Raw genomic sequence first — 27,762 nt, 5'->3', positions numbered from 1 at the left:
ATTAAATGAATGGCAACAAATACGAAACAGCAGCATAAAATGTGGAGAAGCCGACACACTAAATACTACAAGGAAAGCCAATGTATGACAAACGGATGTCTACAAAAAATAAAGAATATTGGAATTGATAACTAGAATTAATCTACGTAGGTAAATCGCAGTTACAAATTTCAGCCGTTCCATGATTCGTATGTCAATTATTTTTGCAGTTGTAAGCACTTAGGCGTAACCATTTCTACGTTTGTAATTGCTCTCAAAAACTACTGCAATGTATAACAAAAATTGGGATCGTTAACCAGAACTGACCTTCTATATAAGTCAATTCTAGTTACCGATTCCAATATTAGTAATTCAAAGAGCAATTACAAATGCAGAAATCATATTAACCTACATTTTAGTGCACACACGTGCTGAAAAAACAATCTATAATGAATCATCCAATGACTGGAATCGGTAACTACGATTAACCTATATGGGAGGTCAATTGACCTATATAGGAGGTCAATTCTAGTTACAGATTCCAGTCATTGGATGATTCATTAATTAGATCGTTTTTTCAGCACGTGTGTGAACTACGATTCTGTGGGATTTCTAGATTTTTTATTGATCTCAAAACTACCATGAAAAGCTAATAAATATTGTAAGTAAAGCTCCAAAATTTTTCTCTTTTTCATGGTAATGAAGACAGTAATAGCATGTGTAGAATTCGTGTAACACTTCATTGCACACACTTGTTGTTAAAATGATCTTAATAACGAACCGTGTAATCGTTGGAATAGTAACTAGAATTAACCTATATAGGTCAGTTCCAGAGACTGATTAAGGTATTTGTTAGGTCCTACGTTTCGTCAATTTTCGTTACTTGTGCACTCGTCCCGTTAGATTCATAATTAGTATTAAAAGTTAACACTGAGTCATAATGTTATGACTTCACCATGCGCTAAACTGTACTGGATGTAAAGATTCTCTGTGGTTTTCATACTTGCATAAATTACGATAATCCTTTATTTCGGACATGAGTACTTCTCTTTTTCTGTTCTTATTTATTTTCGTTACCTTTGATTCTTTTCGGCATAATTTCCGAATATGATCAGTAGCTTTCAAAGATTGCCTCTATGTAGTGTCCCTGCCACTTTAATGCTGATGACATAGAAGTTGCAGCCCAAGAAAGAGTGTTTGAGGAGGTAGCAATGAAACACCTCCAATACCTGGCAGGATAATATGACGATAATCATCTAATGGTTAATCCATCTAAAACACTGGTCTGTGTTTTTCACTTGCAATAGAAAAGCTAGGAGAAAACTGCAAGTAACTTGCAGCAAACTACAATAGTGAGGCACCACTACATACCATGGAGAATGGTTTGACCACTTACCTACTCGACTTGCTTTCAAAGACCATTGTGAGAACATGAAGCTCAAAGTCTTCAGCCAAAATAATACTATACACAAACTCAAAACACCACAAGGAGATTCAACCAAATGTTCTATGTATGTCTGCTCTAGCCCTATGTTTTTCTATGGCAAAATATGCAGTACCATTTGGGCAGAACTCCACCCACACCAGGCATGTAGACATCACTCTTAATGAGACAACCTGCATTATCTTTTCCAGTTGACAAAATTTACCATATTCTAAGCATAGCACCCCCTGGTATTAGACGAAGAACAGGAGCAGAGGTTGATGGAAAAAAAGAAAGGAAAACATCATCACCTTCCATTTGTCGAGTAGAACTGTGGTGAGACAAGGTAAGTGGAAATGACAATCCTCCCAATAAATAAATAAAAATCTTTAGCATCTCACAAGGGAACCTCCCCATCGCACCCCCCTCAGATTTAGTTATAAGTAGGCACAGTGTATAGGACTAGAAAAACTGAACACAGATCAATCGAGAAAACAGGAAGAAGTTGTGTGGAACTATGAAAAAATAAGCAAAATATACAAACTGAGTAGTCCGTGCACAAGATAGGCAACATAAAGGATAATCTGAGCTAAGGAGTGCCGTGGTCCCGTGGGTAGCGTGAGCAGCTGCGGAACGAGAGGTCCTTGGTTCAAGACTTCCCTCGAGTGAAAAGTTTACTTTCTTTATTTTCGCAAAGTTATGATCTGTCCGTTCGTTCATTGACGTCTCTGTTCATTGTAGTAAGTTTAGTGTCTGTGTTTTGCAACCGCACCGCAAAACCGTGCGATTAGTAGACAAAAGGACGTGCCTCTCAAATGGGAATCGAAAACACTTGATTGCAAGGTCATAGTCCAACAGATTCCCCCACAGGAAAACACGTCCGATATATTCTATACGACACTGGTGACGGCATGTGCATCATATGACAGGAATTTGTTGTCGACCCACGTAACTTGTACTCTTGGCGAATGGGTAAAAAGATTCTTCTACCTTGCCTGATTTAGGTTTTCTTGTGGATGTGATAATCACTCCCAAAAAAGTGATGAAAACTTAAGAGTTTGGCACATAAACTGAAAATAAAAAAATTAAACTTTTCACTCGAGGGAGGACTTGAACCAAGGACCTTTCATTCCACAGCTGCTCACGCTAACCACGGGACCACGGCGCTCCTCAGTTCACACTAGTATTGATGTTTCCTATGTGGCACATGGACTACTCAGTTTGTATATTTTGCTTATTTTTTCATAGTTCCACACATTTTCTTCCTGTTTTCTTGATTGATCTGTGTTCTGTCTTTCAAGGCCTATCCACTGTGCCAACTTATAACTAAATCTGAGGGGGGTGCAATGGGGAGGTTCCCTTGTCAAGTTTATGTCACAACGCTACTAGAAGGGCAGACATTTTGCTGCAAATTTAAAACACAAAACATAGGTGAATAAATGACTTTTTGCTGCTGCAGCTATCCCAGGAGCCGGGCAGCAGAAATCCAACACACTAGCTGCCGCCACTCCTCGGCATCGGGTCTCGTACTGTCATGCGTTCCAAGATACAGTCAGAAACACAGCACAAAACCAGCATTCTTGATGAAATCACAGACAGTTCTCTCACTCTGAAGCTGGGCCGGAACACTTTACTAGCAAGTCACTCTCACCTCCTCGATGCTGCCACACAGACCGAGGACAGCGTGTCATCTTTTCATTGCGCCACCAGTCGCTGACTTTCTGGGCGTTGGCTCTGTGGACAGGGCCATTTTTGACTGACACGATGTCCAGCTCACATACGCCAAGAGGTGTATGAAGGTGGGGCTCCACAGAAATAACATCTGAGTCCCTTTGTCTGAGACCACGTGTGAGATACTTCACGACAGAATCGTGATACTTCATACGGGACCTGGACATCTGTAAGCAAGCCCGGGTCGTGTGGTTAACAGTCTCAACAGCCCGCACGGTATCTGGTGTCCTCTACCTGCCTACAACTCCTTTGCACCCACTACTGGTTTCCAAATATGCCACCAGATATGGAAGACTTTGAACAAACTGAAAACTGAAGTGATGATGTGCAAACAAAACGTGAAGCGATGGGGTTACACTGGTGGAATAGCCACCTGTGAATGAAGAGGACATTGAGATGCTGAACACTTCTTGGGGCCGACTGCACCAACACTGACTAAAAGTTAACCGTGGTGAAGTCAGCATTTAACCCTGATTCAGCTGCACCAACTTTGATTAAAGTTAATCGAGGGATTTGGTCACAATTAACGTTAACCTAAGTCGAAGGATCAATTATTTGGAATTGACCGCGGTTAACTTATTGTAAACACGTAACATGGCAGTGCGTTTTGACGTTTTAGATGGCACAGAAGACCAAGAAATGCTATATATTCAACATATATATTGTCACAACTGTGCCGGTGTACTTGTGGAATGGGGAAATCATTTCGAAGATTACGGTGACCGGAAATTTGAAGAGAGGTTTTGTCTTTCAAAAGAAACAGTGTGGTGGTTATTGGATCAAATCCATGATAGGTCAGAATTTCCAACTTACCGAAATAATCCGCTCTCGCCCATGAACGGACTTCTGATGACATTAAGAGCATATGTAACTGGGGCATTTAATATAGTAATTGGTGACAGTGCTAATGTTCATTCTACAATGGCACAAAGAATTACAAGTGAAATGTTGGGAATCATAGCAATGATGTCTCGTCAATACATAAAGTTTCCTTCTCGAGCGGAAGTACACTCTGTGATGGATGGTTTCAACACACTGGCTTGATTTCCTGGAGTCATTGGTACAGTGGATTGCACTCACATAAGGGTTCAGTCCCGTGGGGAACAAAATGCAGAACTTTTCTGCAAAAGGAAATCATATTTCTCCTTTAATTGTCAAACAATCAGCGACCACAATTTAATAATATGGGACACTGTGGCTAGGTGGCCTGGCTCTGTGCACAATAGTACAATATTTCATAACTGTGCTTGAAGGGCATGCTACGCATGCAGACCTTACTTATTGACACCACTTTCAAATCTACAGAGTGCGGCAGAGCACCGATATAATAGATCTCGCATTACAAGGAACACTGTGGAAAGAGAATATGGTTTGTGGAAGCGGAGATTCCCCATTTTGTCTATAGGAATGAGGTGTAATCCACAAAAGACAATGGCAATTATAGTGAGTACGGCAGTCTTGCACAATATTGCAAGGAACACCAGCAAGGAAGAGTCACCAGAAGATAAGGAAATTATGCGGCTGCTGAGGCTGTTACGTAGCGAGAGGGGCCCCGATGTTGACAATAAAGAGACAATGCCTCCCGGTCAACAAATGTATCGTGATGACACATTACCAGGACGAGCAGTTTGTCGCACTATAATTTTAAACAGATAAACTGTTACTTAATACATGTAAAATAAGTAATTATTGTTATTTTAAATTATTATAGTGCACAAATAACAACATGTTTTTTAAACATTTACATTACATTCAGTAGAACTCTTCCGCTTCCAATATTTTAATTTTTCTTTTAGTGCCAAAATTTTGAGATGTTTTATTCTCATTTCTTTCATATGTTCTATCTTCATCATTTCCAGCTGCTGCTCGAGTACTTCCACCCTCTTCTGCATCACACTGTCCAGTGCAGAGGAGGAAGTTGGTTTAGGTCTCGGTAGCATCCTTCTCTGATTAGGCCTACATTTTTCTTGTGTTCCTGCACTTGAAGGTTTGGAGAAGGGTTGTTGGACATTCTCCATAACAACCTGTGCTGGGATCAGGCTTTTGCCAGCTTCGGCAGCAATTACAGTCCCATTACTGTTTGTGGTACCACTGGCATCACCAACTGCTGCATCATCAACTACATCTACATTTAGATCCATTATTACACTGTACTGTGCATCCGAATCCAAGGTTTCTTCCAGTGGCTTCAATGATGAGCCAACTATTTCCAGTAGTTTGTAGGTACTGGTACTGCCTTCCCTCCTCTTGTTTTATAGACTTGAACCACCTCTTCAGCCAAATCCTTCTGCAACCTCCTCTTCAGGTTCTGGTAACATGCTTTAAGCCTTTCAGGCCTTCTTTTTGTTACACCTGAAATTGATATATTTTGTAGTGGCTGATATCATTTTTGTTGTGTGTATCTTGAATTGTTATTCAATATTAATCTAAGCACCATGAAAATCTGTTACATTAGTAACAGATATTTATTGATTTATGATTCAAATAAAATTTAATCTTACCTGGAGTTGAATTAAATTGTGTTGCTATATTTTTCCCATGCATCCAGTTTTTCCCTAACTGTGCAACCATCTGTTTTTTTTACACTCTAATATACTTGAATTGGAGGCAACCAACTCCAAAAGTACGTCTACTTCGAATTTGGAAAAATTTTGCGTTCTTTTCTTGTTCTCCATAGTACAGTAACAACGCTCACATTACGCCAACAATATGAAAACCGTGTGTAAGTACCACAGACCAAGGCAGTTACAACACACTTCCCACAGTCGGACAGCAAATATTATTAACTTTGCATGTATATGGGTGCTTTCCTTTTTAACACCACAGTCAAACTCCCGATTAGCTACCGGTAACCGCATTTTGGTAGTCGGCATTTGATGTTGGTGCAGGACAGGGAAAACTTAATCGCGATTAAGTTTTAACCGTGATCACGGGACCCTCTGTTATCTTGCTTTTTAATCAGTGTTGGTGCTGTTAGTCATTGCTCTGACCGAAGTTGCCTGATGCCTGCACACTGGAGGAGCTGGTTTCAGCAAACGTTATGGCAATCAACAATGCCAAATTTTTGGCCTCAAAATCAGTTTGATGGGTACAAACAACAGTGAGCCCAAAAAGTGGAGATACAGGCTTATTTGACACTGATGCCATCTGTAACACTTTATTTGCCTATGTAACATCACAGCTTTTCATATTAATGGGTTTATTCCATTCCTTTCATGATTAGGAAATTTTAGTCCAAGGCCAATATAAGAGTCGATGAATGTGGGAAACCCCCCTAAACCACCCCGATTTGGCTCATAGAATCAACTAGAATTGCAAAAAGTTAATTACCATCTCTCCAGTTTGTCACATTACTGTTTTCGCATGTGCTACTGTCTTGCGCTCGCAGACTTCGGATTTACATTAAATTTCTTACTTTTTTTCTCTTCTAGTGCAGATTCTCCGCCTCCCCCCTCCCCCCTCTTCCCACAAGTGAAGGGTGTAAGGGCTGAACAAGGAGTGACAGAAAAAATTGAGGATACAATTTCAGTGTGAATGTGTGAAAGTTCGTATCCATCATGACTGCAGACCAGCACCGAAACCACAGCTGCTCCAAGGAATCAACATAATTTCCCGCGAACAAAGTGACAACTGAGGAAACCCAAGATATATACTGATAGCCAAAGCTGCAGTATTTCCTGTTGTGGTTAGCAATACAAAATAGCAGTTTATTGGAGTCACAGAACTGTGTAACAAATAAAAAGCCAGTGCTGTAATGTACCATGCATGACTGCAGACCAGCACCGAAACCACAGCTGCTCCAAGGAATCAACATAATTTCCCGCGAACAAAGTGACAACTGAGGAAACCCAAGATATATACTGATAGCCAAAGCTGCAGTATTTCCTGTTGTGGTTAGCAATACAAAATAGCAGTTTATTGGAGTCACAGAACTGTGTAACAAATAAAAAGCCAGTGCTGTAATGTACCATGCATCTGTATCAGTCTCCTTGCATGCACATTTTATTGTCACCATGGATTACAAATTTATCTTCTTGCACTTGGAAGCAGTTACAGAAGTACCACGGCCCCACGTGTGTCTGCTTCAGGCTCCTTTTTCTCTATTGTGATGCCTTTGTCGTCCTGCAAAGCTACTTAAAAGACCACCTATTACTGAATGATTTCGAATTCTTCTTCTTTGCAATATATGTGTTCAGTTCCTATTACAATGAGTACACAGTAGCTTACACCCCAAGTTACATGACATTAGCCTTTTACAAAGTCTCTCATATGTATACGAGGGCTGTCAACCAACAACTGATTTTTCTTCCTAGAGATGTTGACAGCAAACTCTCCACTCCTGGACATTCCAGGGTCTGGAACATATCTCTTAAATGGGACATAAGCAGCGCAGAGTAACTACTAACTGCAACAAATGCTGCGATGCACTATAATATCGTCGCATACCACCCCATTTAATAGATACATGCACAAAGAAAACAAAAATTATATGCACTGAAGGTGGCTTGCAAATGTCTACTAAACTGAAGTGAAAATACTTTTAAAAATCATGGACATCATTCATGGGATTGAAAGAGGAAGGTATAATACATCACTCTAAGCCATAGTGATTTGCTACACCTCATAGTGCCCCATTTGGATGAAGTCATGACATGTTATCCTACAAATAAACTAAATCAATGTTAACTGCTTTTCAACTCCAGTCTTCAATATGTCACAGTGTTATTTTATTCATTTATTTATTTTTACATCTTCTGTCCAAAACAACAGGTCATAGTCCATAACACCTTACTTTACAATCAATTAGTATTTACTTTTTAAACAGACTTTAACTTACTTGGTTTCAAACCATTACCTGTACCTGGCTTACATCAGTCCATCGATTTAACTTGCAATATGAGAAGAAAAATTTTACTTTCACGCCGGTGTTCTTCATACCATATGATTCTTTTTTAAGTTTAACATCAAGAATGTGTGTGGTATACACACATGAGACTGTCAGAGTACATTCCAGGCTCAACCTCTAACTGTTCATCCTAGTTACTCATGAAACAGGTAAGTGATTCTTCTGTATAGGAAACTAATTCTGTTATCCAAGTAGTTTATTTAGTAGCCCACAGAAAATGTGAAAAGGAGTAAAGACTTTTGCATATGAACATTTACAAATCCAGCCACATTATTCAGTACTTTTATCGAAACTGCATAAAATCCCTGATTACTAGCACTTAATCTAGCATACGGTTAGCTACTAAGCCAGAATGCCAGGATAGATGTGTTTCATCATGTGGAACTATATTCATAAATTCGTGCCTTTCTTTGACTCTTTAACGTATCTAACAACTATTCATGGTCACATTGTAACTGACCAGACTTATTTGCATGACATTACTTATATAACCACGAACCATTCTATTGAGCAGTTACAAGTCAAAAGGAACTCGCAACACTCGGTTGCTCCTTACTCAATACTCATCTCCCTTTGCACCTTATGTAGACAACAAAGCTCAGGTACACATGTCCTCATTGATTTATTTATCCAAATATGTAACTTCAAAGAGCTGCATTATCCAGGTTACTTCTTCTGCCTTACTATCCTGGAGTAAGCTTTTGAATAACAACAAAATTATTCTCTTGCCAGACTTTGGATGCAGAAAAATGCTTCCAACACAATACTAAACTGTTACAGCAATATTGTCTCCCTATTTACTTTTGCTCTCATTATGGTATAGGTCCTTCCTTGATGGGATCCATCTAACCAGTGTCTATCATATATCTTGCAGTATTTTTCACTCCTTCTACTACTTTTTTACACTTAAGGTAGCTTACTCCCTTTTATAGCTAGAACTTACTTCTGCACTGCTAGCTTACCCAGCTACTGTGGCTCAAATGCTTTCCTCTGGCCTGAGTTCACATCATTCAAGACTTATACTCATGCATTGTCCTTGGCTTGTGCTAACATGTGTACCTAGATGTTAGCTCATTACTTACTTCCAAGGTAGATGTCTACCCTCTTCCACCTCCCCACCAACTCATTAACTTATAGTTTTTTTAATATCCTTATGCTATAATTAAAAAAGAAAAAGAAAACACTTGCCATAACGATGCAGTTGCTTCTACCTTATTATAATTTTTAAACAATAGAAACTCCAGATTGGAATATCAACAATGTAAGAAAAAGATAGATTGCTCTTACTTTCAACCACAGCCTTCGTCAGAAAAAGAAATAGAAAAACACACACACATTCGTTTGCACAGGCAAGCACACCTCAACACACACACGACTGCCATCTCCAGCAGCTCGGACCAGAATGCAACTACCAGCTGGAATGGAAGCAGCAACCTGGAGGCAGTGTGGAAGGGGATGGGATAACAGTGCACAGGTGGGGGGGGGGGGGGGGGGGGAGGAGTGCTCAGAAATCTGTGAGGCAGGGAGGTGGGGAAAATGGAGAGAAAAAGCAGAATAGCAGGGAAGGATGGGCGGGTGCATTGGCACAGGGCAGCACACAAAGAGGGCTGAAGACTAGAATAGGCAGGAAGTCACAGGACAGAGGGGGCGGAAACTGTCGGGTGGAAGGTGTGAGGACAGCATGTCACCGTAGGTTGAGGCCGGGATAATTTCGGGAGTGGAGAGTGTGTTGTAAGGAGAGCTTCCATCTGCACAGTTCGGGAAAGCTGGTTGTCGAGGCAAGGATCCAGATGGCTCGGGTAGTGAAGCAGCCACTGAAATCGGGCACATTATATTCAGCTGCATGTTGTACCCCACAGTTTAGCCGTGGCTGTTCATCCTTGCAGACGGCTGGTCGGTAGTCGTACCAAAATAACACCCTCTGATGTTTTACTTTGTTACTATCTGCTATAACATTACTCTTCTCAGTGTCTATTCTTTCTCATCTTTCCTGTGTTTATTCACCACCTTCCAAACTGCATACACTTTCGAGCGACAACGTATCGATGACAGTCCGCACACAACATACGGCTTCATGTCTGCGTGGATTGTTGATGCAGCATCCGATGTCCCGTATTCTTACCACCGATAACTACATTTATTCCTATTGATCCCACTTCCTCCCTCATCCTCACTTACCTTAGCATTTTATTTTCCATCCCTTCCCGTGCCGCACGAGCTCGTGATCCTCGACCTAACTGAAACCCCTTTCCCCTCTCTTCCTTTATCGCAACACACACACGTACTCCCATACCTCATCCGTTCTTTTCTCCCACGTTTCTCTACATTTTGAATGCATTTTTATGTGATTTCATGTATCTCTGCGTATTTCTGCATATCTGTGCGTGTCTTTACGAATTTTGTATGTCTTATCCAGCTCCCCTTACAACCATCTAATGCCTTATTTTGCCCATTTCTGCACCATTCCCATTTCCCATATACCATCCCTGACACAACGGAAATCTGCTCCATCTTTCTGTACCAGTGCAAAAAGTATGCCTTTCCTGCCTAAAACCCAGTCACATACCCTGTTTCTGAAATGTTGCCTAAGCCATGGACTCCCGCCAATGGCCTAACCGTAAAAATTCCTTTCTATGGATCCCACCCCCTCCTTTCACCATGAGCTTCACTTTTTCAGATTGCACTGCCCCCGGGCCTCTCAAACATGGTACTGCAAACAAAAAAAAAAAAAAAAATCTCAATGACACAGGCATCCCTCCACAAGATACTGCTACTGTGCAATCCGTGCTACGTACATCACGTCTCTGAAATTGAATCGCTTGCTCTCCAGCACCTGGGACAGCATTCCAGACACCACCTCCATAAGTTATCCAACCTGCTGACATCTTACTGCTGCCTTGGGGCACCACCTTCCACCCCTGTCCTATACACAGTGTTCCTCCGCATGGCGCCCAAACCCTACCTAACTGATCTTTCCAACTTGCCACATCCCCCAAAAATATCTTCCAACATTCCACCAAATCCAGAGGCGAAACATTCTGTAACACTGTTTTAACCTTTCCACCAAAGCTCTCAGCACCACTGAAGTTTCAGTCCTATTCAAAGGCCTCACTTGTAGCCCTACACCCAAGTTTAAACATACTGGACTTGTCAAAGACCTACTCTCTGTCTCCCAATCTCTCCAATGGAAACACTTCTGTGTCACCAAACCAACTTAATCCCAATATCGAACCCTGCCTCTCCCAGTTCATATTACCATTCAACTGTGATCCCCCCCCCCCCCCCCCCCCAAACCACCTGCTGGTCACCTTCCACGAATTCCTTACCTCCAACTTGGCCTCACCATCCATCCCCAGGTGCCTTCCTCAAAGGCCACAACCTCAAAACAGATCCTGGCCTAATCATCCTAACTGCAGACAAAGGTTCCATCACTGCTGTTATAAATTGCAGTGACTACCTAGCAGAAGCCCTCTGCCAATTGTCTGACTCCTCCGCCTATAAACTCTGCCTGACTGATCCCAAGCCAAAAGTCCATAATAACTTGCAATCAATGCTTAAAGCCTTAGGTTTTTCCCAGCACCTCTCCCCTGAATCCATTTCCCTCCTCATGCCTAATAAACCCCACACCCACACCTTCTACATACTCCCCAAAATCTACAAACCCAATAATTCTGGACACCCCATTATGGCTTGTTATTGTGCCCCTGCTAAAAGAACTTTAGCCCTCATTGATCAACACCTCCAACCAATTGCCCGTAATCCAGCCTTCCACATCAAAGATACCAACCACTTTCTTCTCCAAATCAACACCATCCCCACCTGTTTACCTCCTGGTTTCCTACTGGTAATAGCTGATGCCACATTCCTTCACACTAACATCCCTCATGCCCATTGCCTTACCGCTATTGAACACTACCTTTCCCGACATCATTCAGACTCCAAATCCACTACCTCATTCCACACACAACTCACTAGCTTTATCGTAACTCACTACTGCTTCTCCCTTGAAGGAGAAGTATAGAAACTAACCTGTGGCATAGCTGTGGGAAGCTGCATGGCACCATTCTATGCCAATGTGTTTATGAACCGTATAGAGGAGACCTTCCTTGCCTCCGAAACTGCAAAACCCCTAGTCTCGTTCAGGTTCACTGACAATATTTCTGTGACGTAAACTCTGGGCCAAGACACCCCATCTCCATTCCTTAACGATCTCAACACTTTGTCTCTCATCTGCTTCACTTGATTGTCCTTGATACAGCACGCCTCCTTCCTGGATGTTTTCTTCCTCCTCTCCATCTATGCTTACATTAAACCTGCCAACCACCAACAGTACCTGCATTTTGACAGCTGTCATTCCTTTCACAGCAAAAAATCCCTCCCATCCAATCTGGCCACACTGGGATGGCATATCTGCTGTGGCATGAATTCCCTTGCCCAGTATGTTCAGGATCTCACAAAGGCTTTCACAGACACGCTATCCCTCAGACCTAGTCCACAAACAGATCACCTATGCCGTTTCCTCTAACACCCCAATCCTCCTACCACCCCCTAGAACCAAGCACAAAGGAGTGCCCCCTTTCTCACCCAGTACCACCCCAGACTGTAGCAACTGAACGACATCTTTCACCAGAGCTTTGATTACCTATCATCATGCCCTGAAACGAGGGACATCCTATCTGAGATCATTCCCACCCCTCCTAAACTGGTGTTCTGTCACCTACCCAACGTCCAGAACATCCTGTCTCGGTATGTCCATCTTTTCAGAGATGGTTGCATGACTCGGCTGTTCAGTACAGAAAGTCAAATTGAGCACCTTTCAGTTCCCTAATTTCCTGTTTTTTTATTAGGCTACCAGTTTTGGCAATTTACTATGCCATCTTCAAGCCCCCTAACCGATTTGTAGGAAGACTCCAACATCAGTTCCGGTCAGCATTCCGAGACTGATATCTGCAGATTTCTGCTCGATATAGTGATCACTTCACCCAACATCTCAACAGCCCACCACCAGCTTTTCTGAACTGTTCACCTGGGAGTTATCCTTACAATACATTCTCTACTCCCGAAATTATCCCAGCCTCAACCTACAATAAACTACTGTCTCCACACCCTTCACCCAACAATTTCCATCCCCTCTGTTCTGTGGTATCATCTCCTCCCTATTCTCATCTCCCACCCTCTGCCAATGACCTGCCCATCTTTCCCTACTTCTCTCCTACCCCTCCCTTCACGCTCACCTCCCTGTCCCAGAACTTCCCGATGCTGTGCCTGTTGGCAGTCTAGCCCCTGCATGCTTCACAAGTAGCATTCTTCTCTTCCCCCACCTATACCCTTATTCTCAATAAGCAATACGGGTTTAGGAAGGGATGAAACACTTTACAAGCTGTAAATGAACTAATCTCCAAAGCAAGTAAATGCCTTGACAACAAAAGAAGTGTACCTGGTATTTTTTGTGACCTCTCAAAGGTGTTTGACACAGTAAACCATAAGCTACTGCTCCAAAAATTGGGTACCTATGGCTTCCATGGAAAATCTATAAGATGGTTTTCATCTTATCTCAAAATCAGATACCAAAGGGTGGTGATACATCAAAAGGGAGAGAAAACTTGCTCCAGCTGGAAAGAAATTCAAGCAGGCGTGCCCCAGGGCTCGATATTAGGACCACTTCTGTTCTTATATTACATAAATGACATATCTAGCTAAGTAAATACAGATACAATACTTTACGCAGATGACTCATCTGCTGTAGTCTGCTGCAAAAACACTGACGAATCAGTAGGGACCACGAAAAAAACTATACAAGAACTTGAACAATGGATAAAAGATAATGCTATGAAATTAAATCTTGAAAAAACCCAAATCGTACACTTCAGGACCAAACAAACTACTGAATGTATATCACAAATAGAATATTCAGGTAAAGAACTGACCACAGTTGATTCTGTAAAATTTCTTGGGATAACTTTAAATAAAAACTTGCAATGGACCGATCATGTGGACAGTTTACTGAAGACATTAAATAGTTTAGTTTATGCAATGAGGGTACTACACAAAGTAACAGATTTAACAGTGAAGAAAACTGTATACCACGCGTATTTCAGATATGAAACAATATTTTGGGGTGCTGAAAAGACAAACCTCCTTCGAATCTTCAAACTAAAAAGAAAAAAAACAAAACAAAAATAATAATAATAATAATAATCAGAGCAATGACAGGAACCAATAGTAGACATTCATGCAAACCACTATTCAAATGCCTGGACTTCATGACAATCCCTTCCATCTTCATGTATGAAATACTTCTCTTTGAACAGAAAAACTCACATCTGTTTGAAGGAAATACATTCACACATGCCTATGAAACTAGACATAAATTGAAATACATGCTACCTTGTCACCGACTCACAGTATATGAAAATACTCTGTATTACATGGCTCTGAAGATCAGAAATAAGATAAGGTCAATATTTGAGGAATCCACATTGGAGACCATTGGCACATACCTAAAAAGCAAATGTTGTTATAATCTAGAAGAATTTCTAAATGAATAAAAAGCAATGTTATAGTTTAGAAGAATTTATAAATAGGAATAGGGAGTAAAGATGCAAGTACAAATGGTATACTTTCGAAGCCATATAGATACAAAGTATACACGTTCACTGTATATTCATGTTTATATATATGATACGAATATAATAGAGGGAAACATTCCACGTGGGAAAAATATATCTAAAAACAAAGATGATGTGACTTACTGAATGAAAGTGCTGGCAGGTCAACACACACACAAACACAAACATACACTCGAAATTCAAGCTTTCGCAACAAACTGTTGCTTCATCGGGAAAGAGGAAAGGAGAGGGAAAGACGAAAGGATGTGGGTTTTAAGGGAGAGGGTAAGGAGTCATTCCAATCCCGGGAGCGGAAAGACTTACCTAAGGGGGAAAAAAGACGGATCCTTTCGTCTTTCCCTCTTGCCAAAGAAAAGCGCTGGCAGGTCGATAGACACACAAACAAACACAAACATACACACAAAATTCAAGCTTTCGCAAATGTCTGCTTGTGTCTGTGTATGTGCGGATGGATATGTATGTGTGTGTGTGCGCGAGTGTATACCTGTCCTTTTTTCCCACAAGGTAAGTCTTTCCGCTCCCAGGATTGGAATGACTCCTTACCCTCTCCCTTAAAACCCACATCCTTTCGTCTTTCCCTCTCCTTTCCTCTTTCCCAATGAAGCAACAGTTTGTTGCGAAAGCTTGAATTTCTTGTCTGGCTGGTTCTTAATTGCAACTAAATTCTGATTATGATACATATAAATGGAGGATGTTGCATAATATCTAGTCGGAGAGGATTGGACGTATAGAAACCCTGCCCATCCCCCTCCACCACTGACTGTGATGATGCTAACATATAGCTCTTGTAACCACAGCTGAATATTTACTGTTTAATGTATCATTTATTATTTTATTTTATAATCTCAGATTGCAAACTACATAGATCTTTTATATCCTTATATCAGTTTTTGCTGGTGGGTTGCATTTATAAAAGGGTTTATGGTAATTTGAAATCCTTCTCAATATTCGCTGGTTTTCAATGTCCATTTCCTCTCCTCATCAAAGACGCAAAAGGATGTGTATTATTGTACAATGATCAGTATGATCTCTGAACAGATGTTATCTGAGATTTATTCTTGAATTGTTTTAACTTCCTATTCATAAAAGCCTCTCATTTGCTTTATGTCATTATTAACCTCTCAGATTGTTAGTTATGTTTGATTCTCACAAGATCACATTGTTTAATTACCCCTGACTGCACCTCCTCGGTTAACTCCGTTATTATTCTCTGTGGGACAATGAAGTATGCGTTTTCTTATTTGCTTCCTAGATTCTTTTATATGTTTTCTAAATTTGCATTTGTCATACATAATTTTGTCTAAGATTTTCTATGTTTATATTTAACCCTTTGATTGCCTTATTGAATTTTGCTGTCACCTTCTCCGTAAACACTTTTGGTACCTCTTCTACAAGTCGTGACATAGTTTGGGTGGCTGCAAGCATGCATCAAACAATAACGAATCTACTGCTAAATCTTCACTGTAGCCAGCTGTTTCAGCACTGATCTAATACTGTATCAGTGTAGTGATACAAGGGATAGCAAATTTGTAGTAAAAAAATCAGTACATTACTTTACAGATGGTACTTTTAGTGCATGTATTGCATTCATTTCAAGCAAGTGTTGATTTGTGATGTCATTGTCCAAACACAAACTAATTGTGATCTAAATCCATTTTGGCAAATTAATAGTTTCTCTCAGGCGACAAAATTTTATTGATTGTGAAATATAAACTCCCGAAGTCTATTTAGAATGGGAAATATTTAATATAAAGGTGTTTTTGTTTTTCTATGCCTGAAAAGGTGCGTGAATTTGTGTGTCTGAAAAAACAGATCCCATCTTCATATTGTTAAGGATAACCTGCCATTGTCCTCCTCCTGTGCTGGATGCACACGCATTGCCTGAATTCTTATGGGACTCAGTAAGATTGTCTGCTGCGAGTAATGAGTGTAATGGGCAGGGGTACTACGAATGTAGCATATGGACGTCAATTTGGGAAGGTGGGTCTCACGGGGAGCGTGCAAGGGATAAATCTCTTCAGCCACACTATCCTCTGTGCCCTGGGTGGCTCAGATGGATAGAGCGTCTGCCATGTAAGCAGGAGATCCCGGTTCCAGTCCCGGTCGGGGCACACATTTTCAACTGTCCCAGTTGAACATGTCCGAACATGTCCGAAAGAACAGATACCATCTTCATATAGATTTGGAATAAGTTACGTGCCAGTGCAAGATTGGGCTGTTAAGTAAAATGCGGACAATGGCTATGAATAGGCTTGGATTTAATCCACAAAGCTGAAGTTAATTTTGACACAAGTGCTCATTTGGACAAAAACTAACCGAAGGGTTATTTAAAATATTGAGGATCAATTGAAATAGATACATGTATGACGCTGCTGATTGCGTTGCCAAGCAACGTCGTAAGGAATTCATTGAAACGGTTCGCGACACAGTAACGTCCATTACACACATAGATGCGACACAAATTTTGATGACGCGTGAGAATAGCAAGAGAGAGTTTACCTTTTCCATAAATACAAATTAACAAACAATGAGATTACAAACTGTTGCATAATTTCATTGTACCACTACGAAACTTGTAATATTTACCGTGCTCTTCACCGAGAGATCTCAGGAAGCCAGGACAAACAAGAAGAAAGAAGAGGTATTGGCAAATCAGACAATTGAACTCCCAATTATCTAACCCATACACCACAACGCTGCAGGCAGAGAAAAAAAAAGTCGGTTTGAATCAAACACAGCTCCCACCGATGAGACACCAGCACAATGTGGAGAGTGAACCACTATGCTGCTGTTGATGTCGTTTATTGAACATCTGACCAGACCGCAATCAGCTGCTGTATGTCAACAGGGACTGATACCACAGAAGTGTTTATCTTCCAAACCACAGACATAATATTCTCTTCTGATACTTGGATATTGTTGCAGAAATTAATATTTACTCTTCATCAAACAATGGAAACTCCAGGTGGGAATATCAACAATATAGGAAAACACAGATTGCTACTCACCGTAAAGAAGACACATCACGTTGCAGACAGGCACAATTGAAAGACACTCACATATAGATTTTGGCCGCAGCCTTCGTCAATAAAACACACACAAAAACACGACGACCGCCATCTCCAGCATGTTGGGTCGGAATGCAACACCATGTTGTGGGATGCAAGTAGCAATCTGGAGGGGTGGGGATGGGAAGAGGAGGGGGTAGTACTGTAAGGGTGGGGAGCAAAGATGAACACTGTCTGGTGGAGCGTGCAGGGATTAGACTGCCAACAGCCGCAGCGCTCAGGAGATTGTGGGGCTGGGAGGTGGGGAAAAAAGAAGAGGAGTGAGGAAAGACAGGCAGATGCATTGGTGGAGTGCTGCAAATAAACAGGTTAGGAGATAAGAATGGGGAGGAGAAGATAGGACAAAAGAGATGGACACTGTTGGATGGAGGATGTGGGGACAGTATGTTATCATAGGTTGAGGCTGGGATAATTACAGGAGCAGAGAATATGTTGGAAGGATAACTCCCATCTGTGCAGTTTAGAAAAGCTGGTGGTGGAGGGGAGGATCCAGATGGCTCAGGTAGCGAAGCAGCCATTGAATTAAAGTGTGTTATGTTCAGCAGCATGCCGTGTCACCGGGTGGTCTACTTTGCTCTCAGCCACAGTTTAATGGTGGCCGTTCATCCTGGTGGACAACTGGTTGGTAGTCATACCAATATAAAAAGCTGGTGGTGGAGGGGAGGATCCAGATGGCTCAGGTAGCGAAGCAGCCATTGAATTCAAGTGTGTTATGTTCAGCAGCATGCCGTGTCAGCGGGTGGTCTACTTTGCTCTCAGCCACAGTTTAATGGTGGCCGTTCATCCTGGTGGACAACTGGTTGGTAGTCATACCAATATAAAAAGCTGGTGGTGGAGGGGAGGATCCAGATGGCTCAGGTAGCGAAGCAGCCATTGAATTCAAGTGTGTTATGTTCAGCAGCATGCCGTGTCAGCGGGTGGTCTACTTTGCTCTCAGCCACAGTTTAATGGTGGCCGTTCATCCTGGCGGACAACTGGTTGGTAGTCATACCAATATAAAAAGCTGGTGGTGGAGGGGAGGATCCAGATGGCTCAGGTAGCGAAGCAGCCATTGAATTCAAGTGTGTTATGTTCAGCAGCATGCCTTGTCAGCGGGTGGTCTACTTTGCTCTCAGCCACAGTTTAATGGTGGCCGTTCATCCTGGTGGACAACTGGTTGGCAGTCAATTCAAGTGTGTTATGTTCAGCAGCATGCCGTGTCAGCGGGTGGTCTACTTTGCTCTCAGCCACAGTTTAATGGTGGCCGTTCATCCTGGCGGACAACTGGTTGGTAGTCATACCAATATAAAAAGCTGGTGGTGGAGGGGAGGATCCAGATGGCTCAGGTAGCGAAGCAGCCATTGAATTCAAGTGTGTTATGTTCAGCAGCATGCCGTGTCAGCGGGTGGTCTACTTTGCTCTCAGCCACAGTTTAATGGTGGCCGTTCATCCTGGTGGACAACTGGTTGGCAGTCATACCAATATAAAAAGCTGGTGGTGGAGGGGAGGATCCAGATGGCTCGGGTAGCGAAGCAGCCATTGAATTCAAGTGTGTTATGTTCAGCAGCATACCGTGTCAGCGGGTGGTCTACTTTGCTCTCAGCCACAGTTTAATGGTGGCCGTTCATCCTGGTGGACAACTGGTTGGCAGTCATACCAATATAAAAAGCTGGTGGTGGAGGGGAGGATCCAGATGGCTCAGGTAGCGAAGCAGCCATTGAATTCAAGTGTGTTATGTTCAGCAGCATGCCGTGTCAGCGGGTGGTCTACTTTGCTCTTAGCCACAGTTTAATGGTGGCCGTTCATCCTGGTGGACAACTGGTTGGCAGTCATACCAATATAAAAAGCTGTGCAGTGATTGCAGCAGAGCTGGTAAATGACATGGCTGCTTTCACAGGTAGCCCAGCCCCTGATGGGGTAGAATATACCTGTGACAGGACTGGAATAGGAAGAGCAGATTTTGCATGTGGGTCTTCCACAGGGACATGATCCTCGTGGCAAGGGATTGGGATTGGGAGTGGCATACGGGTGGACTACTACGTTGTGGAGGTCAAATGGGTGATGAAACACTAATTTAGGAGGGGGTGGGAAGTATCTCAGGTAGGACGTCCATCATTTCAGGACACAAAGATAGGTAATCAAAGCCCTGGTGAAGGATGTGGTTCAGTTGTTCCAGTTCGAGGTACTACTGGGCAATGAAAGGGGCATTTGGGCACTCCTTTGTGGCTGGTTCTTGGGGATGGTGCGAGGATTGGGTGTGTCAGGGGAAATGGCACAGCATATCTGTTTGCGGACTAGGTCTGGGGGATAATGCCTGTCTGTGAAGGGCTTGGTGAGACCCTCAACATACTGAGCAAATTAGTTTTTGTCAATGGGCAACCAAGCTACATGGGAAGGATTTTTTGCTGTCAAAGGGATGGCAGCTGACAAAATGCAGGTACTTTTGATGGTTGGTGGGTTTAATGTGGACAGAGATGCAGATGGAGCCATCAGAGAGAAGGTGATCAACTTATAGGAATGTCGCACACTGGGTGAAGTGGATGGGAGAGAAGGTGTTGAGGTTGTGAAGGAATGAAGACAGGATGTCTTGGCCGTGTCCAGGTCATGAAGATATCATCAATGAACCTGGACCAGACTAGAGGTTTGGTGTTTTGGGAGGCTAGATGGCCCATCAAAAGGTAGCATAGGAGGGTAACGAGTCATTCCAATCCCGGGAGCGGAAAGACTTGCCTTAGGGGGAAAAAAGGACGGGTATACACTCGCACACACACACACATATCCATCCACACATATACAGACACAAGCAGACATATTTAAAGTACATTATATACATATATGTTTCAAGTCAAATTACAAAAATCTTATGTAGACATTGATCTTCCTCTTGTCTTGCACGTCACTTGTGCAAAGTGCAAAATTTCATCTGTCTGCTTGTGTCTGTATATGTGTGGATGGATGTGTGTGTGTTGTGCGATTGTATACCCGTCCTTTTTTCCCCCTAAGGTAAGTCTTTCCGCTCCCGGGATTGGAATGACTCCTTACCCTCTCCCTTAAAACACACATCCTTTCGTCTTTCCCTCTCCTTCCCTCTTTCCTGATGAGGCAACACAATAAGTAATGTAGTAAACTGCAGTGGCATACTAAGGTTAAAAACATATTGGCACTTTCGAGGCAACTTCAAGAAACAATAACAAAGACAAAAAGATTAATATTGCACTACACTTGTAGACTTGTGTAGAACAGATATTACCCTCACACAGAAACTCTACATGACATGTCAGTCACACGTCTCATTAACAAACTTTACAACTGTTCCTTGACCACTTTCACCACTCAAACGATCACAAAAAAATTCAAAAACAAAAAATTACAGTGAGATGAAGGGCAGAACTGTCAAGCATGTACTGTTCAGTTGATGACTGCAGCAGCAATGTGGGAGCCAACAACACTAAAGCAACAGAACGTGTCTATGTTCCTAGAAACATGGGCACAGATGTAATTAAGCAAGACAAAACTCGATGACAAAGGAATATTACTGACTTCCACCAACCTACATCAGCATCTACTCCTCGTCACTATCTCAGCCATTTCTGCATGCTGACCTTCATCTGACTGCTTGAAACTTCCTGGCAGATTAAACCTGTGTGCCAGACTGAGACTTGAATACAGCACCTTTGCATTTTGCAACACGCCCTCACAACTTTACCTCCACTGGAACATCATCTACCTCCCTAGTTTCATAGAAGTTGTGAGGCATACCTGACGGTACTAGCACTCCTGGAAGAAAGCATACTGTATAGCAATGGCTTAGCTACAACCTAAGGGACTGTCCAGAATGTGCAGTGGAATGTGCAACAATTTGAAACTTCCCGGTAGATTAAAACTGCCACAGCTTTGAGAGCTGTTAATGAGTCAATACCTAACTAGCTCAGTCAGAAACAGCGTTTTCCCACAAAAGGCACACGTTCTGGGTGGAGTCCCACTCTGGCACATAGTTTTAATCCCTCCATTGCCAAATGAAAATTTATTCTGTTCTTCTGGCTTACGCACATAATTTCTCACGACAGTCAATCCTACAGACGTATAATTCTATGAAATGAAATAACACTGTCCAAACAGAGAACCAAAATATTACGCAAATTTTTTTAGATCATTCCCAAATTTTGAAGAACACAAGTAACAATACAAGCAAATGAGTCACTGATTTATTACACAAAGCACCTACAATGCCACTGTTAACAAATGGGAATGAGTTTTTAGTGTCACAACAATGACAAAATCGTCAGAGCACATCCTCACGAGAATCCAATTTGGGAGCAAGAGAGCGACTGAAGGCCTTATAAATAAACTGTCTCAAACATTTGTCACCAGTGGTCAACATAAACAGCCAAACAGGGACTTAAATTCACTCCTTCCAGATGAGTCCAGTGCCTTTAAAACAGTGCCCCCTAAGGTAAGTCTTTCCGCTCCCGGGATTGGAATGACTCCTTACCCTCTCCCTTAAAACCCACATCCTTTCGTCTTTCCCTCTCCTTCCCTCTTTCCTGATGAGGCAACAGTTTGTGGCGAAAGCTTGAATTTTGTGTGTATGTTTGTGTTTGTTTGTGTGTCTATCAACGTGCCAGCGCTTTCGTTTGGTAAGTCACATCATCTTTGTTTTTAGATATATTTTTTCCCACGTGGAATGTTTCCTTCTATTATAATGTTTCCTCCACATAATAGAGGGAAACATTCCACGTGGGAAAAATATATCTAAAAACAATGATGATGTGACTTACCGAACGAAAGCGCTGGCAGGTCAATAGACACACAAACAAACACAAACACACACACAAAATTCAAGCTTTCGCACTTGTGCAAAGTGCAAAATTTCATCTGTCTGCTTGTGTCTGTATATGTGTGGATGGATATGTGTGTGTTGTGCGAGTGTATACCCGTCCTTTTTCCCCCCTAAGGTAAGTCTTTCCATATCCAACTTCTAACAAGCTCTTGACAGATGTCTCATACTGCACTTCAATCAACTGAACTTTCCTCAAGAAAAAATTGATGATTCAAAAGGAGCTAAATATACAAAGAACATCAGGCACTGCAATATACCAGCACAAAATAGAAAACCATCTTTTCTATGGTAGACTACCTGTTAGAACTAAACTGAACTACATCACTGATCACAATACGCTTACTAATTTGACATCTCATCACTAGTGTTTGATGAAGCATTGCATTGACCTCTGGAACCCTTTGAAGACTTAAATGTAAGTCCTGATCTCTTCTGCATATCCAAAGTAACATGCTTCAACATTAAAATAAGTACTTAGATATGGACAGAACAGTGTGTGAAGAATCCCTGACTAACCACACACGGATTGGTAGAGTTGCATGGCCCAAAACAAATCACTTCATAAATAAAACAGATTACTTTAACGAAAAGTAATTACATTCCTGTAACTGGTGCACCCAGCACATAAATATTGATTATAAATGCCACAGAAGTGCAAATTCATACTATTAATGGTGATTAACAAATTAGTTTCACAGTGTCAAGGGTAACAACAAAACTGTCACTACATTATTTATATATGAAGATGTGAGATGGGAATGTAGGTCTCACAGGAGACGTGCACTACCCTCCGTGCCCTCGGTGGCTCAGACGGATAGGGCGTCTGCCACGAAAGCACGAGATCCTGGGTTCGAGTCAAGGTCGGGCCACGCATTTTCAACTGTCCCCGTCGACATGTAGTGACGCCTGTATGCAGCTAGGGGTATTCATTTCATTGTAATTTCATCACTACATTAATAGCAGCTACCCTCCGGAAGGCAGTCAATGGAGTAGAAATCCTGCAAAATATTTTATTACAAAGTTTTCTTTGATACAACTGGAAAAGTATACTTAAATTACTCATTTTCACAAAATTTAAGAGGTACAAAAGCAGAAAGCTTATTTACACAACATTCAATACACACTGAATAATTTTTTAGTGGACGAACTCGCCATATCTTCCGGGGTAAAACCTTCGCTATCGATCGCCTTCTTCTCTGCTCCAGCAAGCAGCAGCATCCTCGTCGCTTCTTTCTTTGTGATGGTGGCAGCCCAGTGGAGTGGCGTTTTCCCCCAACGATCGCGGGCATTTAACTGCACTGGCGATGTTAGCAGCACCCACAGGATCTTCAAATCACCTCGATAAGCAGCCATGTGCAGAGGTGTCTGCTTGTTCGAGTCTTCCGCATTGACATTTGCCCCCGCATTCAGCAGACACTTGACAGTGCGCAGTCCCACATCTGAGGCTGTGTTCAACCCAAACAAGTTATTTTTACCAGCGTTCATCACTGCCAGGTGCAGGGCTGTAAACCCACTGGTATCTCTCGCATCAACTGTTGCACCTTCGGCCAGCAGGTTCTGCAGCTCATCCACTCTGCCACATTTAGCTGCCTCTGTCAGCCTTGCTGCCATGGACTGTGTCTGGTTCACAGGTGAAGTCCTGCAAAATACACCACAGTCAGCACAATTCTCTACACTGGCGATATGGCACGTGTAATTATTACCGATGTTACAAATGCGAAAGTAACACTTTCTGTCACGCTTCACAACTAAACCGCTGAACCGAGTGGGATGAAATTTGGCACGGAGATAGCTGGAATGCTGAGGAAGAATAAAGGCTACATTAGAACACGTGTAGTACAAGATATTTACTGACTTGAAGCATATAATGCAAAATATGGAACAACAAGCACTCTTTGGACAAACTATTTACTCTTCAATTTTTGAGCTTTATCATATTTGTGAAAATACTTTTATTGTTTGATTCAACATAACAAATACAAAGCTAACACAATCCTAAATGTGTTTAATCCATACTTGCATACAAACATTATACATAAGCATGTCAAAGAATAGAAAATCCAGGACGGAATGTAACAATACGAGAGAAGGAAAGTTGCTACTCACCATATAGCGGAGATGCTGAGCTGCGATAGGCACAATAAAAAGATTCACACAATCATAGCTTTCGGCCATTAAGGCCTCTGTCAGCAGTACACACACATACACACACGCACACTCACGCAAGCGCAACTTGCACACGCGTCTGCAGTCTCAGAGAGCTGAAACTACACTGCGACCAGCAGCACCAGTGCACGATGGGAGTGGAGACTGGGTGGGGATAAGGAGGAGGCTGGGGCGGGGAGGGGGAGGGATACTATGGGGGGAGTGGGGGACAGTGAAGTGTTGTAGTTTAGACAGAGGGCAGGAGAGAAGATGCGGAGGGAGGAGAGAGGGTAAGTAGCGGAAAGGAGAGAAATAAAAATAAAAGAAATTAAAAGACTGGGTGTGGCAGTGAAATGACGGCTGTGTAGTGCTGGAATGGGAACAGGGAGGGGGCTGGATATGGGTGAGGACAGTGACTGACAAAGGTCGAGGCCAGGAGGGTTACGGGAACGTAGGATGTATTGCAGGGAAAGTTCCCACCTCTGCAATTCAGAAAATCTGGTGTCGGTGGGAAGGATCCGTATGGCACAGGCTGTGAAGCAGTCATTGAGATGAGGGATACCACGTTTGGCAGCGTGTTCAGCTACAGGGTGGTCCACTTGTTTTTCGGCCACAGTTTGTCGGTTGCCGTTCGTGCGGACAGACAGATTGCCGGTTGTTGTGCCTACATAGAATGCAGCACAGTGGTTGCAGCTTAGCTTGTAGATCACATGACTGATTTCACAGGTAGCCCTGCCTTAGTTAGTGACCGGACTGGAGTAGGTGGTGGTAGGATGATGTATGGGACATGTCTTGCATCTTGGTCTATTACAGGGGTATGGCCCATGAGGTAAGGGATTGGGAGCAGGGGTCATTTCAGGATGGACCAGTATATTGCGTAAGGTCGGAGGACGGCCGAATACCACGGTAGGAGGGGTGGGAAGGATAGTGGGCAGGACATTTCTCATTTCAGGCCACGACGAGAGGTAATCGAAACCCTGGCGGAGAATGTAATTCAGTTGCTCCGGTCCCAGATGGTACTGAGTTACGAGGGGAATGCTCCTCTGTGGCCGGACTGTGGGAGTTTGGGAGGTGGTGGGAGACTGGAAAGATAAGGCAGGGCAGATTTGTTTTTGTACAAGGATGGGGGGATAATTACGGTCAGTGAAGGCTTCAGTGAGACCCTCAATATATTTAGAGGGGACTGCTTGTCACTGCAGATGCGACGACCACGGAATTTCTGAGCTCATCCATCGCTACAATAAGTGCCTTAATTTAAATGGCAACTATGTAGAAAAGTAGTATTTAAGTGTGGCTTTCATCTGTATAATAAAAAAAAATTTCCAATACTTTATTTATTTTTAATTCCAAAACGTAATGTTCTTTGTGGATAGCCCTCATTTAATTGTCCAGGTGTTTAATTCATACTTCCATACTAATAATATTAAATGAAAAAGTATCTTTATTGATTAAACTTTTGTAACTAAACTGGTGAAGTGATTTTGATGAAAATTACGGTATATTGATAATTTTTACTTTTTGGACCGTCTGACTACATCTTAATGAAACCATTTTCGTGCCATACGCGTTTTGCCTTTGTTCTCTGCAAGGCATCTTCAGTGGCCTGGAATATGTACATATTTTTTACTATTTAGTTTACATTCTGGGACAATGTACCTATAGGTTATAAACAGTTCTGGTGGTTGTTTTTGTATGATTATTAATATTTTAAATTCTACTTACAGGTTCTACAGATGATTTTCTACATATTACGTTTCTGTTCCATTGTTGGTGCTGTTCCTCTTCTTATAATTGCCACTTTGGTTTTTTTTCCGAGATTTCACAGCACTAGGAATTGAACACTTGTTTTGGTGCAATGTTTTGGTTTGTGTTGCCAACTGCCAGATGTTATTGCCAACGACTGAATGTGTGCATGCTATCAGATCACAAATACTTCAAAAATTACGCTCAAAAGTTGACAATAACATTCAATCTTTGGTGATAACATCCGACAATTGGCAACGCAAAGCAAAACCTTGCATCCTGATCTTTAGGTGTTCAGTTCCTAGTGCTGTGAAATGTGGAAAAAACCCAAAGTGGCAATTATAAGAAAAGGATCAACACCAAAAATGGAATAGAGACGTGATATGTAGAAAATTGTATGCTCAACCTGTAAGTAGAATTTAAAATATTATTACATCATAACAAAAACCAACCACCAGAACTGAAACTTCCTGGCAGATTAAAACTGTGTGCCAAACCGAGACTCGAACTCGGGGCCTTTGCCTTTCGCGGGCAAGTGCTCTGCCAACTGAGCTACCCAAGCACGACTCACGCCCCGTCCTCACAGCTTCACTTCTGCCAGTACCTTGTCTCCTACCTTCCAAACGAGGTACTGGCAGAAGTGAAGCTGTGAAGATGGGGCGTGAGTCGTGCTTGGGTAGCTCAGATGGCAGAGCACTTGCCCACGAAAGGCAAAGGTCCCGAGTTCGAGTCTCTGTCTGGCACACAGTTTTAATCTGCCAGGAAGTTTCGTATCAGTGCACACTCCACTACAGAGTGAAAATCTCATTCTGGCAACCACCAGAACAGTTTATAACCTATAGGTACATTGCCCCAAAATGTAAACTAAATAGTAAATAATATGTACATATTCCAGGCCACTGAAGATTCCTTGCAGAGAATAAAGGCTAAACGCATATGGCATGAAAATTGTGTTTGATTCAGTAGTAGTCAGACAGTCCAAAAATAAATATAAAAATAATCAGTATACCATAATATTACATGCAACTGAGGAAGACAGGAGTACAAAAGTTGAAGATCTGGATGACGTTTGGGTCGGAGACAGCTTGAACGCTGAGGATGAACATATGCTACTTCAAAAAAAAAAAAAAACCCTAAAAGCAAGAAAAATAAATCGACCCCAAAGAGTGTGATGCGGCGCTTGCTCGTTTATTGGGCAGTGATGGTGCTGGTGATATGCAAGCACATCTGCATGCAACAGTTAGAACACAATAAGTAATGTAGTAAACTGCAGTGGCATACTAAGGTTAAAAACATATTGGCACTTATTGGCACTTTCG

At 42.1% G+C, this 27,762-nt stretch overlaps 2 protein-coding genes across 3 annotated transcripts in view; both read right to left on the bottom strand.

Moving 5' to 3' along the window:
* Window positions 1-27,762, bottom strand: part of LOC124553501 (serine/threonine-protein phosphatase 6 regulatory ankyrin repeat subunit C-like) — a 211,211-nt gene that overhangs the window by 80,574 nt on the left and 102,875 nt on the right. Inside the window, exon 5 of the mRNA XM_047127355.1 lies at window positions 23,704-24,194. Coding sequence (XP_046983311.1) covers window positions 23,704-24,194 — 491 coding nt within the window. The remainder of the gene's footprint in view (window positions 1-23,703; window positions 24,195-27,762) is intronic.
* LOC124553920 (poly [ADP-ribose] polymerase tankyrase-2-like) overlaps window positions 23,428-27,762 on the bottom strand; it is a 107,056-nt gene continuing 102,721 nt past the window's right edge. For both annotated transcript variants that reach the window (XM_047127946.1, XM_047127945.1), the window contains exon 3: window positions 23,428-24,194. In XM_047127946.1, the coding sequence (XP_046983902.1) occupies window positions 23,669-24,194 (526 nt within the window). In that variant the 3' untranslated portion in view covers window positions 23,428-23,668. The remainder of the gene's footprint in view (window positions 24,195-27,762) is intronic.

This window comes from Schistocerca americana, chromosome 11 (genome assembly GCF_021461395.2).
Source record: "Schistocerca americana isolate TAMUIC-IGC-003095 chromosome 11, iqSchAmer2.1, whole genome shotgun sequence".
Lineage (NCBI taxonomy): Eukaryota > Metazoa > Arthropoda > Insecta > Orthoptera > Acrididae > Schistocerca > Schistocerca americana.
The sequence above is the reverse complement of the archived record's forward strand: the minus strand, read 5'-3'. Positions and strand labels throughout refer to the sequence as shown.